The sequence below is a fragment of the Carcharhinus amblyrhynchos genome, chromosome 4 (assembly GCF_965287045.1).
Source record: "Carcharhinus amblyrhynchos chromosome 4, sCarAmb.v2.hapA, whole genome shotgun sequence".
NCBI classification, from domain to species: domain Eukaryota; kingdom Metazoa; phylum Chordata; class Chondrichthyes; order Carcharhiniformes; family Carcharhinidae; genus Carcharhinus; species Carcharhinus amblyrhynchos.
Window position 1 is genome coordinate 117,692,871 of NC_137327.1, and position 17,809 is coordinate 117,710,679.

Genomic DNA, 17,809 nt, shown 5'->3' on the forward strand with positions numbered 1-17,809 from the left:
TGTGCTCTGCCATTTAATAAGATCATGGCTGATCTGTTTGTTTCAGATTCCACTTTCTCATCTACCTCTGATAACCTTCGATTCTCTTGTCCAACAAGAATCTATCTACCTGCCTCCGCCTTAAAACTATTCAGTGACCCAGCCTCTGCTACCTTCTACGGCAGCAAGTTCCAAAGTAGCACCTATCCTCAGAGAGAAAACAATTCTCCTTGGCTCTGTCCTAAAAGGGTGATACCTAATTTTAAAACAATGTCCCCTGGTTCTGGACAGACCCACAAGAGGAAACATAATTTCCACATTGTTTTATTCATTTTGTGGGACATGGGGAGTCGCTGGCTGGCCCGCATTTATTGCCCATTCCTAGTTGCCCGAGGGCAGTTGAAAGTCAACCACATTGCTGTGGCTCTGAAGTCACATGTAGGCCATACCAGTTAAGGATGGCAAATTTCCTTCCCTGGAGGGGACATTACTGAATCAGATGGGTTTTTCTAACAATCAGTAATGGTTTCATGGTTATCAGCAGATTCTGAATTCCAGATATTTTTAATTGAATTCAAATTCCACCATCTGCAGTGGTGGGATTTAAACCTGGACCCCTATTAGCTGAGTTACCACTAGGCCATCGCCTCCTCATCCACCTTGTCAAGTCTGTTCAGGATCTATTTTCCTTCAATCAAGTCACCCCTCACTTTTCTAAACTCCAAGCCCAGTCTATCCAACCTTTCCTCATTAGACAATCTGCCTATTCCAGCTAGGAATCCAGCAAACCTCCTCTGAACTGCCTCCAATCCTTTCTTCCTTGTGTACTGATCAAATCTCCCCTCAATCCTACAATGAATGAATGCTGTACCTCGAATGGTAAACATTGTAGCGTTCGCACTGAGCTTACCTTCAACTGATTGTACTTTTCCGTTCTTGCGATAAGTAGGTCCTCTACAGAATGTAAATCCTCGGGCAGTTCAGCCTCTGCTAGATCTGTTCCAAATGCCTGCAGCATCTGGGCAATCTCCTTCACCATTACAGCAAAGCTCTCAATGGCCTGAACACAAGAACACCAACACGTGAAAGAAGGTTAAGTTTAAAGTTTTTTTTTTGTAAAGCTTATTTATTAGTGTCACAAGTAGGCTTATATTAACATTGCAATGAAGTTACTGTGAAAACTCCCAAGTTGCCACCCTTCAGTGTCTTTTCAGGTACACTGAGGGAGAATTTAGCATGGCCAATGCACTTAACCAGCACATCTTTCCGACTGTGGAAGGAAACTGGAGCACCCAGAAGAAACTTACGCAGACATGGGGAGAGCACACAGATTCCATACAGACAGTGATCCAAGCTGGGAATTGAACTCAGGACCCTGGCGCTGTGAGGCAGCAGTGCTAACCACTGTGCCATCGTGCCGCCCAGGACACAGTTTTCCAGTGAAAATTGAAACCTCTCCAAGCTAAGCTGAGATCTTCCATGTTTGATGCTAGTTAAAGCTGGGGAGAGGGGGATTAAAACACAAATCAAGATTTTATCAGTTGTTCAGAGATGCAGCACTTGCTACAAACTGGGTCTAGTTCTGAAGCACAGAGAGAAAGCAGCCATAGATGAGAAAAAAAAGACACCAAATAGGTGTCATCAAAGCCTTTGATTTATTCAAACAATGATTGTAATTACAGAATCATTGTGAGGCAGGGAGGTGGGATTCAGGTAGCTCAGACCTGCCTGTTAGTGCTGAGGCAAAGGGGGAGGGAATGTGTGAGGCATCAGAGACACAGGAATGGAGAGGGTCACAGAGTAAGAACATGAAGGGTGAGAATGAGAGCTGTAAGATTGAGGAATTGATCTTTTTGGTTTGCCAGAGTGGGGCTGATGGGAGACTAAGAGCAGAGATTATGGGCTGGAGGAAGGGAGAATGGTCTGGTTCAGCCTGAGGCAATGAGCAGTTGGATGGAGTCGGGGAGAGTACAGAGCCACGTGCTCAGTGCTGAAGACAATAACTTTGGTCTTTTCAGTAATGAGCTGGAGAGGCTGCAAGTTGACCACCACTGGTTTAGAAGCTGAATTTTACATCGCATTTCATTATTAATGAACATTGTTTAAAATTTATTTATTTAATAGTGTCACAGGTAGGCTTACTTTAACACTGCAGTCAAGTTACTGTGAAAAGCCCCAGTTGCCACAATCCGGCACCTGGTCAGATACACTGAGGGAGAATTTAGCGTGGCCAATCCATCTAATCAGCACGTCTTTCAGACTGTGGGAGGAAATCGGAGCACCCGGAGGAAACCCACGCAGGCACGGGGAGAATGTGCAGACTCCGCACAGATAGTGACCCAAGCTGGGAATTGAACCTGGATCCCACCGTGGCGCCCCCAATCTGCGCCTGTGAACGCTGAAGCAAACACCAAGAACCGCTGACTTTCCCTCATAAAACCTTGCAATAAGACAGATAAGACTACAGAAATCTTGCTGTGCTTTGTTTCTGAGACTAGAATAGTGGAAATCGTTGGCTCATTACAGCCTTCTGTGATTAATTATGCATCATTGTTCTGTGCTTTTGAAGTCGAACGCTTTGGTAAAATGTGGGTCAATCAGGCTTTGCATTTATTTACATGTGTCTTGGCAGGACTGAGGTCAATTTATACAGAATACAATTTATATTATCGAAGCTCCAAAGACTTAGAAATTTACAATCAATGTTTTGGAGGAAAAGGGCAACAGTGTTTATGGACATGAATTAAGGTTGCATACCCAAAACAGTTCTAGCCAAGGATGCCCAACATCAAACTACAATGCACAAATATTTATTTCCCAAGGTCGCATTCCCAGTTACCAGCTGGGACCACATACAAATTCTGGGAATCTAATCCCAGTGGGTGAGACTTTAAACTGGGAGCAGAACTTCATAACATTGACCTTGTCAGCCTGAACGTGAGTGTAGGTGATATCAAAGTATTTACATCTCAGACCAGTTAAATTATATTGTTCCCCACACCCTGCCTCGTCTTCTTCTGATTATTGACTTAAAATTATTGTCACATACAAACCCAATTAGTTGACATTCCTTCATTTTAACTCATCAGTTCGAAGTCAATTGGACCACTGTTAAATGATAGAGACATAAAGAGAGCCAAAGAGAATGTTTTGTCACACAAATACCATCAGGAACAAACCTTGATGACTGCACATAGTTCAATAAATTAAGGGTTTAAGAATCATGAGTTTCAGCAGTCACCATGGAAACCATCAATCACAACTTACTCTCCTTAAATCAAACACCAGAAACACAGGTGTTGAATTGCCTGAACTCATTTCAAGCAGTTAAATTGGGCCAAGACTTGCAAATGTCCCACAGGACTAAACAGAATTTCACAGCAAAGAAACAGGCCATTTGACCCAACTGGTCGATGCTAGGATTTATGCTACCTCCTTTGACCCTCTAATCCCATTGACGTATACTTTAATTTCTGAAGAGAAAAAGATTGCAGAGCTAAACTGAAAGAATGGAGGAGTGGGACCAACTGGGTTGCTTTTTCAAATAGCCAACAGAAGTTATAATGGGCTGAATGGCCTCCTTGAGTTCTGTAAAATTCTATAATTCTATCCTGTCTCCCTCATCTAGTCTCATCTAGTCTCAAACTCTGTAGACAAAAGTCGTAGGTAGAGGAAGGATTGGAATGAGGCACTCACTGAGTGTTAAAATGGGCAGCGCGGGCTTGTGGGGCTGAAGGGCCTGTTTCCTGTGCTGTGTTGTTCTTTGTTCTTTGTTGTCTAGTTTTCCATTAACTATATCTATGATCTATATGCTATTCACTTCAACAACTCCCTGCAGCAGCAAGATATACTTTCTCAGCACTTTCTGGATGAATGTGTTCTTAACTGTCTTGTATTTTGTGGACCCCAGTTCTCTACATGTACCCTATCAAATACTGATTGATGGTAATGTTTTGCTGGAGTTACTGCTGTAATCACTTGTCTCCCACAATGTGTCATACTTACAGTGCGGAATAGGATCCATTCGTTGTGACAGTAGTCAAGGGTGCCCCCAAACTCGTGAGTCAGATGAGTTTCATCAATATACTTCAACAGTTCTGTGACTGAATTCAGCATCACAACCTGTAGGAAAAGCAGATGGAACCACACCACACTTTTCAGAAAGGAGCCTGCACTTTCAGCAAGAGATACAGAATGGGTGATCTAAAGATAACCTGCGCATTTCTTTAGTGCTGGGGTATTGTATTGAGATGGATAGAAAACTGGTTGGCAGACAGGAAACTAAGAGTAGGAATGAATGGATCATTTTCCAAATGGCAGGCAGCGACTACCACAGAGATCAGTACTGGGACCCCAGCTATTCACTTTATATTCTAATGATTTAGATGAAGGAACTGAATGTACTATCTCCAAATTTGCAGATGATACAAAGTGAGTGAGCTGTGAGGAGGATGCAGAGAAGCTTCAGCATGATTTGGACAGGCTGAGTGTGTGCGAAGATGCATGGCAGATGCAGTACAATGTGGATAAATGTGAGGTTATCCACTTTGGCAGCAAAAATAGGAAGACAGATTATTATCAGAATGGGTGTAAATTAAGAGAAGGGAATATGCAATAGTCGCGATTCTCCCATTTTTACACTCTGTCGGCATTTAGAATTTTGTTTGTTGGATCACCACCTAAGAATGCAAAAGATGGAGAGAGAGGGCAGAGAGAGAGTGAGAGGGACAGAGACTGGGACCCATACTGGGGAGGGTGTGCAGCAGGCCATTGATTTTTGACAGGACTGGATAATCTGGCAATGGACAGGGCTAGAAAATCCCGGCCAGAGAGTGAAACAGAAAGAGTGAGAAATTCACAAGAGAGAGATAGGCAGCAAGTGATTCAGTCACATAAAACAGAGATTGAGATGAGACAAGGAAGGAGAGACAGACAGAGACAGAGAGTGAGAGAGATACAGAGACAGAGACAGACAGAGAGTGAAAGAAAGAGAGACAGAGACAGACAGAGACAGAGAGAGATAGAGAGAAACAGGGACAGCGAGCGAGAGAGAGGGAGAATGAGAGAGAGGCAGAGATAGAGAGAGGCAGACAGAGAGAGAAACAGTGACAGAGAGACAGAGAGAGAAACAGTGATAGAGAGCGAGAGAGAGAGACAGAGACAGAGATAAAGAGCAAGAGAGACAGCGACAGAGAGACAGAGGCAGATAGACAGCGGGAGACAGAGACAGACAGACAGAGAGAGAGAGAGAGAGACAGATGGACAGAGAGTGAGAGACAGAGACAGAGAGAAAGAAACAGACAGAGGGCACTAACGGCAAGCTCCCGCTGCAGCAAGGTTGGAGAACTTGGCGACCAGCCAACTCTCCGTTCGCTGTAGCCGAATGGGAAAGTCCCCTTGGTGTGAATGGTGATAAGATTCCAGCCAGAGAGAGAGACCAAGGGGGTGATTTTACTATTGCATCGTGACATGATGGTAAAGTTGGGTGTAAAGCGCTTTGTGTGATGGGCATCGGTTTTCGCGACCGCTGCCATTTTATGAGCGCAGCATTTCCAGCACAGTCAGCCTCTTGTTGGAAATGGGCGAGAGGCAGGTTAATGCGTATAAATTTATTTTAATGTTATTTAACATCTGCTTAGCGAGCCTGGCGCTCAATCGTCTGCGACCACCCCCTTTTCTGACCTGCACATGCGCACTACCTCCCTCTGCACAGTTTCAGGCGCATTATGTCCCATCCACAGGCTTCTGCAGCAAGCAACAGGCTTGTTGATATTTTTGCAGGCAGAGTGCGTATGGGGGCCTGAAAACACACCCAAAAGATGGATCTGAAATTGTCCCAGTTTCAGGTCTGCCCAGCCCAGAAAAAAAATGGTGAAATCGCTCCCCCCCCGAAACAGACAGAGACAGGGGTGGAGAAACAGAGACAGAGAGAGAGACACTGGGGTTGACACAGAGAGTCACCAATGGGAAAGGTGCCTCTAGGAAACAGAGGGAAGACTTACCGGCAGCTTCAGGATAAAGTCATCCTGATTGAATCGGAAGCTAATGTCAGAGATGGCGCGTTGGAAGAATCCAGTTGGTCGCAGTACCAGAACCAGCTGCAGGTTTTCTGGACAAGTGGCCTAGGGAGAACAACATGAAGAATGTTCATTTCATGTACAACAGTATCTGACAATTCCGAGCAGATTCCTGTGGTGGAGGCAGATTTGATGGTTAAATAACTGGATTCTACAGCACACAAACCCACCCAGCAAAATTGCACATTGACATGTTTGCCTGGATTCCATTTAACTCCATGCCCAAATAAACCTTTATGTCCATGCAGAGGATGCGGGTGTTGCTGGCTAGGTTAGTCTTTATTGCTCATCCCCATTATCGCGAAGAATCATAAAATCATAGAATCCTGACAGTGCAGAAGGAGGGCATGTGGCACATCGAGCCAACCACAATCCCTATCCCCATAACCCCATGCATTTACCCCAGCTCGTCCCCCTGACACTAAGGAGAAATTTAGCATGGTTAAGCCACCTAACCCGCACATGTTTGCACTGTGGGAGGAAACTGGAGCACACAGAAGAAACCCATGCAGACATGGGGAGCATGTGCAAACTCCACACAGACAGTGACCCAAGCTGGAAATTGAACCTGAATCCCTGGCTCTGTGAAGCAGCAGTGCTGACCACTGTGCCACTGTGCTGCACAAAAGAATTAAAATTACAAAATCAACCCAAGACCTTTTGGGCATGCCGAATGCCTTCTTCATCACACTGTCCATCTGTGACTCTACTTTCAAGAATCTATGAACCTGTACCCTTAGATCTCTTTGTTCTATAACTGTGCCCAACACCCTACCATTAACTGAGTAAATCCTGCCCTTGTTCGATCTGTCAAAATGCATCACATCGCATTTATCTAAATTAAACTCCATCTGCCGTTCATCAGCCCACTGGCCTCGTTGATCAAGATCCCATTGCAATCTTAGATAACTCTTCACTGTCCACTATGTCATCAATCTTTTGTCATCTGCAAACTTAGCAACCATGCCTCCTAAATTCTCATCCAAATCATTAATACGAATAACAAGTAACAGTGGAACCAATACTGATCCAAGAGGCACACCACTGGTCACAGGGCTCCAGTTTCAAAAACAACCCTCTACAACCACTATCTGCCTTCTGTCAGCAAGCCAATTTTGTATTCAATTGGCTATCTCACCCTGGATCCCATAAGATTTAACCTATGCAACATCCTACTACACGGTACCTTGTCAAAGGCCTTGCTAAAGTCCATGTAGACAATATTGACTGTGTTGCCCTCATCTACCTTCTTGGTTACTCCTTCAAAAAACTCACTCAAATTCATGAGACATGATTTTCCACTCACAAAGCCATGCTGACTGTGCCTAATCAGTCCTTGCCTCTCTAAATGCCTGTAGATCCTGTCTCACAAAATACTTTCTAACAACTTTGCATACAAGACGATCAAAGGATTGGATAGGGTGGACAGTGAGAGCCTTTTACGTTGGATGGTGATGGCTAACACAAGGGAACATAGCTTCAAATTAAGGGGTGGTAATTATATGACGGATGTCAGAAGTAGGTTCTTTACTCAGAGGGTAGTAAGGTCGTGGAATGCCCTGCCTGCAGCAGTTGTGGACTCGCCAACTTTAAGGGCGTTCAAATGGTCTGTGGATAGGCATATGGATAACATTGGAATAGTTTAGGTTAGAGGGTCATTGGATTGGTTCCACTGGTCGGCGCAACATCGAGGGCCGAAGGGCCTGTAGCGCTGTAATGTTCTATGTTCTATAACTTACTCACTACAGATGTTAGGCTGACTGGCCTGTAGTTCCCAGGCTTTTCCCTGCAGCCCTTTTTAAACAAAGGCACAACATTTGTCACCTTCCAAGCTTCAGGCACCTCACTTGTGGTTGTCAATGATTCAAATATCTCTGCTAGGGGACCTGCAATTTCCTCCCTGGCCTTCCACAATGTCCTGACTTCATCAGGTCCCAGGGATTTATCTACCTTGATGCGCTTTAAGACTTCCAGCACCTCCTTCTCTGTAATATGTACACTTCTCAAAACACAACTATTTATTTCCCCAAGTTCCCTAACATCCATGCCTTTCTCAACAGTAAATATTGACGAGAAATATTCATTTAGGATCTCACCCATCTCTTATGGATCCACACATAGATGACCTTGTTGATCCTTAAGAGGCCCTACTCTCTCTCTAGTTACTCTTTGGCCCTTTATGTATTTGTTGAAGCTTATTGAATCCTCCTTTGCCTTATCTGCCAAAGCAATCTCCTGTCCTCTTTTTGGCCTCCTGATTTCTCTCTGAACTCTACTCTGATAACCTGTATAGCTTCAAAAACACAGCAGCTCACCCTCAACCTTCCCATGAGCTTAAATAAATCACTCAAGCTATGTCATAAATATGAATTAAACCAGTTGAGATTTTAAAACTGATATTTCATGTTGTAAAGTCCCTTTTCGTGATGAGATTTATGGTCTGGAACTCAAATTCCCAGCCCTAGAAAAAAAAGCAATTGAAACACAGAAGTCTCATTCCTGCAGCTAGAAAGTTGTTGCTAGAGTTTGTTTTTAAATCAATTTTTAAAATTTTCTTTGAGTTTTTTGTTTGTGATAATATATTTCTTTCCCTCTCTTTATTTCTCTTTTTGAATCTGTTCTGACTTTAATTCACCCAATTTTCTTCCTCCAGTTCTTTCTCAATGCTTAAATCTCATTGGTTAAGGATTTAGATGGTTGCTGCCATTTTTCACATGGTCCCAGGTGTCCCAGTGTCCCCTCTCCACCAGCAGCTCCCATTCTTAGCCGAGGAACTCATGGGCCGGGATTTCACAACCTTGCTCAGGCAGGGCTCATAAAATCCCACCCTGGGTCAATGGAGAATTCTATTCTGCTCACCTTACCCACGCCCAGTTGGGGGTGGTAGTAAAATTCTGGCCATGATCTCCGAATGAACTCCTGCCTAACTGAAGCTATGCACTCTCCTGCCCTCTTACTGAACTTACTCTACCTTTGCAGCCTGTGGAGCCAATTTAGGTTCCTTCAATTTCAAATCTGGAGCAGGGGGAAGGAATCACAAGCTGAAGGTCCTCCGAGTCCAAGCGAGAAAGCAAATACATACATTTTCAGAAGTCATTAAGAAAATTCTTTATTCCTTCTCGGATCCAGGCTGGATACTTTAGGATGAAACTTTCCTGATAAAATTTTCCATTTCCAGCAGAAACTCCAGACGTTTCTCCAGGATTCTGCCAATGTTCTTTCAGTGTGATGACAGAGTAAGTGGAAGTCTGACCAGAGAATGGCAGGAGCTGCAGTGTTTGACCCCACTCTCTGATCCCCTGCTTCCTACAGGTCTGGACCTCGCTAAAGAGCAAGTCATGGATCCATCACTACAAAGGCCTAAGGTAGGAGGGGGTGAGTGGGTGGGGGGAGGGGAGAGGTGTGGGGGAGGGTCAACAACTTAGTTGGAACGCTTATGATGAAGGCTCATTGGCACAGCACTTTATGCTCAATGAAATACTTCTGCAGTGTGATTATTGTTGTAATGTAGGTAACATGGGAGTCAATTGGAGCAGATCAAGTTTACACAAACCGCAGCAATGTAATATGGGCTGAACAACAAGTATTAGTCCAGGACACTGGGGAGGATGCCCTTGACCTTCTGTGCACAGTGGGCACTCAGCTCATTCGGCTCAGGTCCGAATGAGTCTCAGTTTAAAATCTCAACCAAAAGGTGGCCCCTCTGACAGTGCCGCATTGCCTCAGTGCTGCATCAGATTATCAACAGAAATATGATGACCTCACAGATTTCCATTGCCTGGGACCCCACTTTATAAACCAATTTACCAGACAGCTGTGAAGTGAATCTTCATAAAACAGTCAGTACATTCAAGAAGAACCCTCATAAAAGATGGAGGGTAAGTGCAGATTGGCCTGAATGCAAGTAAACATCAGGGTCCCAGGATAAGTACTGCAACATTGCAGGTCTGTTGAAACAAGGGCTTGTTACACTAAGCAATCTGCTGGGAGAGAATTACTCAGCAAGGTTTTATCAGTTACTGATAAATTCCTACAATATAATCATTCTGTCCTCTTGGTCACAATGAATAATGAACAGTGTATTCGAGCAGAGAAGCTAATTAGGTGACATTTATTTTTGTGGTGGTGATCACTATGTGTATATTAAATATGTGCCACAACCTTTTCCCAGACAGTAGTGAGTCCTTGGAAAATGTTGTCAGTCTTTCTGGTGGACACTAACTATCCGTGTCACCCTCAAGAAAGCTGGACTGACAAGTGATCACATTGTAAATAAGGCTGGTGCCTTTATAGGTGACATGGTATAGGGGTAGGGTGTTAGCGTGGATAGAGGATTGGTTGTCAAATAGGAGGCAGAGAGTGGGGGTCAATGGGTGCTATTCGGATTGGCGGATGGTGACTAGTGGAGTGCCCCAGGGGTCGGTGCTGGGGCCTCAGCTTTTTACCATTTATATAGATGATCTGGAGGAGGGAACCGAGTGTAGAGTGTCGAAATTTGCTGATGACACCAAGATTGGGGGAACGGCAAATTGTGCGGAGAGTGTGGAGAGTCTGCAGAAGGATCTAGATAGGCTGGGCGAATAAAAGGGGGGCGGTTTAGAACGGAGTTGAGGAGGAACTTCTTCACTCAAAGGGTGGTGAATCTCTGGAATTCTCTGCCCGTTGAAGTGGTGGAGGCTGCCTTGCTAAATATTTTTAAGACGCGGGTTGATGGGTTTTTGATAGGAGAGGGGATTAAGGGTTATGGGGAGAGGGCGGGAAAGTGGAACTGAGCAGCGACAGATCAGCCATGATCTTATTGAATGGCGGGGCAGGCTCGAAGGGCTGGATGGCCTACTCCTGCTCCTATTTCTTATGTTCTTATGTTCTTATGGTCATTTTGTCTCCTGGACTGGTTTGCATTGCCTGAGGGATTTGGAATTTTCCAAAGGTTTTTTCCTTACCCTAGTCATAAATGCCAATGTGACTGTGCGAAAAGTAATCTTTTCCTCCTCATCCTTCTTGACATGTCTGCAACCTTTGACACTGTTGACCACACCCCCCTCTTTGAGCCCCTGTTGTCCAGCCGAGTGGGACTGTTCTCACCTGGTTCCAAGTTCATCTGTCCAATCCTGACCAGAGAATGACTCTCAATAGCTTCTCCTCCAGTTCCCACACCATTATCTCTGGTGTCCTCCAATAATCTATCCTTGTCCACCTGTTTCTCATCTAACACTACCCCTTGGTGACATCAGCCCAGACAAGTGCATTAGGTTAATGAGACCTACCCCACCACCACCTCTCAAACTCCTCACGTTGCTAAATATCAGACTGCTTCCTCAACATCCACTGCTGGAGGAGCAGAAATTCCCTCAAATTAAATATTGGGAAGACGACAGCCATTGCTCTTCCCTCTCTCCCAAACTTCATTTCCTGGCTACCTTCTCCATCCCTCTCCCTGGCAACAGGCTGAAAAAGAACCAGACCTTTTGCAAAGCAGAATACAGATCAAAACGAAAACAGAAAACGATGGAAATACTCCACAGGTATGGCAGAGTCTGAACAGAGAGAAACAGAGTTAACCATTTGAACTGAAGGGCTTTCATAAGAGCTGGGAAAGGTTAAAGATCTAGACTTGACTATTCCATTATACTCATGACTGGTCTCCCTTCGTTTCAGTGAACCTGGAGTCATCCAAAATGCTGCTTCCACATCCTAGTTCACATGCCTCAATCGTAAAATGATCACCCTTATTGTCAAAGTCCTCCATGATCTTGTGTCCCTAATCTCCCAGCCCTTCCTAATTCAAGTCTACATTGGGTTAGGTTAAGTGAGTGGGCAAAGATCTGATACATGAAGTATAATGTAGGAAAATGTGAAATTGTCCATTTTGGCATAAGGAATAACAAAAGAGATTGTTTAAATGGTGAGAGATTGCAGAGCTCTGAGATGCAAAGGGATTTATGTGTCCCAGTGCATGAATCACAAAAGGTTAGTATGCAGGTACAGCAAGTAAATTGGAAAGCTAATAGAATATTACTGCTGATTGTGAGAGGAATTGATTACAAGAATAGGTAGATTACGCTTCAGTTATACAGGGCATTGTGGCACCACATCTGGAACACTGTGTATGGTATCCACCTCCTTATTTTAAGGAAAGATGTAAACGTAATGGAAACAGTTCAAAAAAGGTTTACCAGACTAATACCTGGAACAGTTGTCTTATGAGGAAAGGCTGGACTTGTAAACACTGGAGTTTGGAAGAGGAAGAGGCGACTTGAGTAAAACATGAAGGGCCCTGAGAGGTTTTGACAAGATGGATGTAGAAATGCTACTTCCTCTTGTGGCAGAATCCAGGTCATTGTTTAAAAATAATATTGTTGCCCATTTTAAAGCAGAGGTGAGGAGGAATTATTACTCCCAAACGGTCTTGAATCTTCGAAGCTCTCTTCTTCAAAAGACAGTGGAAGCAGATTCTTTGAATACTTTTAAAGCAATGCTATATAGATTCTTGATAAGAAAGGAGCTGAAAGATTATCGGGACAGGCAGGAATGTGGAGTTGAGGTTACAATCAGTTTGGCCATTATCATTTTGAATGGTGGAGCAGGCCCGAGGGGCTGAGTGACCTTCCCTTGTTCCTCGTTTGTATGATTGTAAACAGGTCTCTTCAACATCTTCAACTTTAATCACTCCACTATTTGATCACTCCTGTGCCTTCAGTTGCCTGAGCTCCAAGTTCTGGGATTCCTTCCCCAACCCTTTTGCCTCTATCTCTCTCCTCCTGTAAGATGCTCTTTAAAATCTTTCTCTTCAATCAAATATTTAGTCACCTGCCCTAATATCCCATCTGGTTCAGTGTCAAATTTTGCTTTACAATGTTCCCGTAGAGCATCATGGGATGTTTTATTGGGTTGTGTAAGTTGTTGATGTTTTGAGTGAAGCTATCTCAGTTAACAGCAAACACAAATTTAATACATCATAGATCACTCATTTGCAGATTCTCAACACAAATGTCTATTTAATCCAGATTCTATTTCTGCACTGGGCAACAGTAGTGATCCAGATTGGAATATACTGCTTGATAATGTCAAAAATCTGTTTGATTTATTAAAACAATTAGAGAATGTCCACTATGAGAGAGACAGAGAGAGACAGAGGGAGAGGGAGAGAGATAAAGAGAGAGAAAGAAAAAGCAGCAATGAGGCTCTGATGGATCCGTGTACAGAGGGAAAATTAGCCATAGCCCGACAAGGTCAGGTTAGAGTCTGTGCAACTCTATCTTTCCCTGCCTTGGTCACTGAAAACTAAATCCTCTAATCCTGAAATATTCTTTTTCCATTCATTTGCAGGATGTGAATGTCGCTGGTTAGGCCAGAATTTATGACCTATCCCTAACTGCCCTTGAGAAGGTGGTGGTGAGCTTCGTACTTGAACTGCTGCAGTCCCTGTGGTATTGGTATACCCACAGTGCTGATCCTAACTCAGTGACAATGAAGGAACAGTGATATATTTCCAAGTTAGGACGATGAGTGGCTTGGAGGGGAAACTCCGGGTCCCATGAGTCCATTGGTATTATCCTTCTAGATGGCTGGGATTTGAGTCTTAAAGTAAAGTTTATTTATTAGCCACAAGTAGGCTTACATTAACACTGCAATGAAGTTACTGTGAAAATCCCCTAGTTGTCATACTCCAGTGCTGAAGTGGAAATTTTCCTGCTTCTTGACTACGGAAGACTCAACAAAGTTCGTTCCAACAAAAACAACTTGTCATTATTGCCGAAAGACTGCATGCAGTATTGGCAAAAACTTGAGTTCAGAGAGCCGTTGTTACGACTTGCTAATTCTTACTCAAGTCTGCGCCTACATAAAGAATCAATTCAATATTTATACATAATCATTATCAGTTTGTGTGACCACAGCTTATTCAGGGATTCAATCAGTTATAGCGTCATAAGCAATGTCATAAATCATGGTACAACCTGCTGACCTAGAACTCTTTGTCTCATCAGTCATACCTTTACCTTGTCCTTTGATAGAACAGAAGAAGGTCGGTGACTCCTTCATCCCTGACCTTATCTTGTCTCACTCATACAGCCCTAGGTTATGTGGAGTCAGCCTTATCAGGTCTTACAGGGGTCAGGCATTTTGGAATAGCTTGATCAGCTTTCCTTATTTTGTACCAAATACTTGACCAACTTTCCCATCATGTCACTACTTCATTCGTATAACTTCACACCAGCACCTGTTGGGGTACACTGAGGGAGAATTTAGCATGGTCAATGTACCTAACCAGCACATCATTCAGACTGTTAGTGGAAACTAGAGCACCTGGAGGAAACCCACATAGACACGGAGAGAACGTGCAAACTTCACATGGAGAGTGACCCAAGCCAGGAAGTGAACCCAGTATAGTTTGGAAAGTGCTGCCTAAGGAGCCTTGGCGAGTTCCTGCAGTGCATCTTGTACATAGTACACATTATTCCAGCAGGATGTTGTGTGGTGCAGTGGGTAGCATTTGAGCTTCTGGGACAGAAACTTCAGGTTGTGTGTAAAGGTGTACCCACAGTAACTCAGATTCCCAGAGTGAACTGTAACATACACCACTTCAGTATGTACAAAACAAGGTAACAGATTCAACTGCATAATATTACTGTTGGCAGTGTTACCTCCTGCTGCCTGAATGTGATCATATCAAATGCTATTTTGATATTTATATAACCAAAGCATCAATTGATTTATTTGAGCTAAGGGAGCCAGTAAAATGGTGGGGATAGAAATTTGGAACAAATTGTTATACAAATATATCACCGGCAGTGACTTTCACTGCTGTGCATCAGTGATTGTCCCTTTACAATTGTTGAGGGTGCAGAGTATATAACTGCAACCACAGTTCTGAAATTGCCACAGTATAAGAGGGTGACAGAACCATGAAGAGGTATTTGTGAAAAGCACTGCATGTTAAAGTAGCTTTCTCCTACTCACCAACTCTTAAAATGTCAAAGATAACACACTGTACACTTTCTATTTGTGCTCATAGTGTGGGTGTCACTGACAAAGCTGGCACTTATTCTCCATCCTTTGCTACCCCAAGAAGGTGGTGGGGTGAGGGTGGGGGGAATGGGAGGGTGGGGGCAATGTTGGGGTGCGGTGGAAGATGGGGGTGGTGGGAGGGTGGAGTGAGGGGGTTGGGGTGGAGGTGTGGGGGGCAGGATGATGGGGATGGTGGGGTAGGGGGTGGGGGTGTGGTGGATGGAGGAGTGCAGGGGGTGGATGGGAGTGTAGGTGGTGGTAACAGGTTGATTCAGCTGAATTGCTGGTTCAGCTCTCTACAGTGCAGAAGAAGCCATTCAGCCCATCGAGTCTGCACCAACGCTTCGACAGGGTATCTTAACCGGGCCCTTTCCCATTCAATATCCTTGTAATCCCACATGGCTAATCCTAGACACCTTGGGACACTAAAAGCAATTTTGCAGTCAACTTAACCTGTACATCTTTGGATTGTGGGAGGAATCCAGAACACCTGGAGGAAATCCACGCAGACATGGGGAGAACGTGCAAACTCCACACAGACAGCGACCCAAGGCTGGAATTGAACCCCGGTCTCTGGCACTGTGAGGCAGCAGTGCTAACCACTGTGTCACCATGCCGCCTGTGGCTCAGGAGTCACGTGTAGAAACAGGCTTGTTTGGGCAGCAGGCTTCCTTTCCTCAAGGACATGTGGGAGTCAGTTGGGTTTTTAGGACAATTTGAAAGCTTCATGGTCATTTTTAATTTCAGCACCGTTCACTGGGTATGAGTAAGATGCTTTCCTCCCTTCTGTGTGTCACACTTCACAATAACAAAAGGTGAAACCCAACACAGCCCAGGAGTCAGATAATTGTGGATAGATTAAAATATATCGAATTAAATATATCAAACCAATTCCGACAGGCAATCAGTAAAGCTAATCAGGTGTTGAATGAAACAACCAGACAGGCAGGGGAGGATAAATCGCAAAATGTTAATGATCAGATTGTATCAGGCTCTGGTCAAACTATACACGGTATCATTTATACTGTATAGTGCTTTTAGTCTTCTTCATAGCAGTTTGATACAACTGACTGAGTGACCTGCTCGGCAACATTTTAGTCTTTCCATCCATCTGCTGTCCTTGTCCTCTGAGTTGGTAGAGGTTGGAGGTTTGGAAGATGCTGTTGAAGGAGCCTTCTTGAGTTGCTGCAGTGCATTTTGTAGATGGTACACACTGCTGCCACTGTGCATCTGTGGTGGAGGCAGTGAATGTTTAAGGTGTTGGATGGGGTGCCAATCAAGTAAGCTGTTTTATCAAAAGAACGCACAAGCTTTCGGGGTTAGTCCCTTCGTCAGGTGAACTAACCCCGAAAGCTTGTGCGTTTACTATCAAATAAATCGGTTGGATTAAAACCTGGTGTTGTCAGACTTTTTACTGTGTTTACGCCAGTCCAACGCCAGCATACCCACATCATGACTATTATCGAAAGAACACAAGGATTAGGAGCAGGAAAAAATTCTGTAGTCCATTGAATCTGCTTCACCTTTCAATACAATCATGGCTGATCTTGGGCTCTGACTCCATTTTCTGCCCATTCCCCATATCCCTTTATTTCCTGAGCGATGAAAATTCTGCCTATCGCAGCCTTTAAAATATTCATTGATGGAGCACCTACAATCCTCTGGGGGAGAGAATTCCAAAGATTCACAACCCTTTGAGTGAAAATATTTCTCCTCATCTCAGTCCTATTTGCTTGTCCCTTTGTGCAGAGACTGTGCCCCCCGTTTTAGATTCCCCGAACAATGGAAACAATCTCTCAGCTCCACCCTATCGAGCCTCTTGAGAATTCTGTAGGTTTCAAAGAGATTGCCCCTCATTTTCCAAAACTCCATAGAATATCGACCCAATTTACTCAGCCTCTCATTATAGGGCAACCCCCTCATCCCAGGGATCAATCTGGAAAATATTTGTTGTACCACCTCCAATGTGAGTATATTCATTCTTAAATGTGGAGACCGAAACAGCACACAATATTCCAGATACTCAGCAAAATGCTGTATAATTGCAGCAAGACTTCTTCATTCCTGTGCTTGAATGCCCTGCAAGAAAGGCAGTTTGCCTCTCTCATTGTTTGCTGCACCTACCTGCTAAGTTTCTACATTCCTTGTACCAGCACATTCTAGTCTCCTTGAACATCAACATTCACAAATTTCATACCTTTTAAAAAAGTGATCAAAGTGAATAATCCATAAGAACATAAGAACATAAGAAATAGGAGCAGGAGTAGGCCATCTAGCCCCTCGAGCCTGCCCCGCCATTCAATAAGATCATGGCTGATCTGTCGTGGCTCAGTTCCACATTCCCGCCCTCTCCCCATAACCCTTAATCAGCTGTATAGGGCATTGGTGAGGCCGCAGCTGGAGTACTGTGTGCAGTTTTGGGCGCCGCACCTGCGCAAGGATATTTTGGCCCTGGAGGGAGTGCAGAGGAGGTTTACTAGGCTGATACCGGAGTTGAGGGGATTGAGCTATGAGGAGAGGCTGAATAAACTAGGCTTGTACTCGTTAGAGTTTAGAAGAATGAGGGGAGATCTCATTGAGACGTATAAGATGATGAATGGGATGGATAGGATAGAGGTGGAGAGACTCTTCCCGCTCAAAAAAGACAGTAGGACTAGGGGGCACAGCCTCAAGATAAAGGGGAGGCGGTTTAGAACGGAGTTGAGGAGGAACTTCTTCACTCAAAGGGTGGTGAATCTCTGGAA

At 44.2% G+C, this 17,809-nt stretch overlaps 1 protein-coding gene across 5 annotated transcripts in view; it reads right to left on the reverse strand.

Annotated features, from left to right (window-relative positions):
* The window catches only part of mcf2a (MCF.2 cell line derived transforming sequence a), a 163,817-nt gene that overhangs the window by 81,230 nt on the left and 64,778 nt on the right, over positions 1 to 17,809 (reverse strand). For all 5 annotated transcript variants that reach the window (XM_080187797.1, XM_080187799.1, XM_080187798.1 and 2 more), the window contains 3 exons: positions 5,982 to 6,101; positions 3,985 to 4,101; positions 890 to 1,039 (listed from right to left, as the gene is read on the reverse strand). In XM_080187797.1, the coding sequence (XP_080043923.1) occupies positions 890 to 1,039; positions 3,985 to 4,101; positions 5,982 to 6,101 (387 nt within the window). The remainder of the gene's footprint in view (positions 1 to 889; positions 1,040 to 3,984; positions 4,102 to 5,981; positions 6,102 to 17,809) is intronic.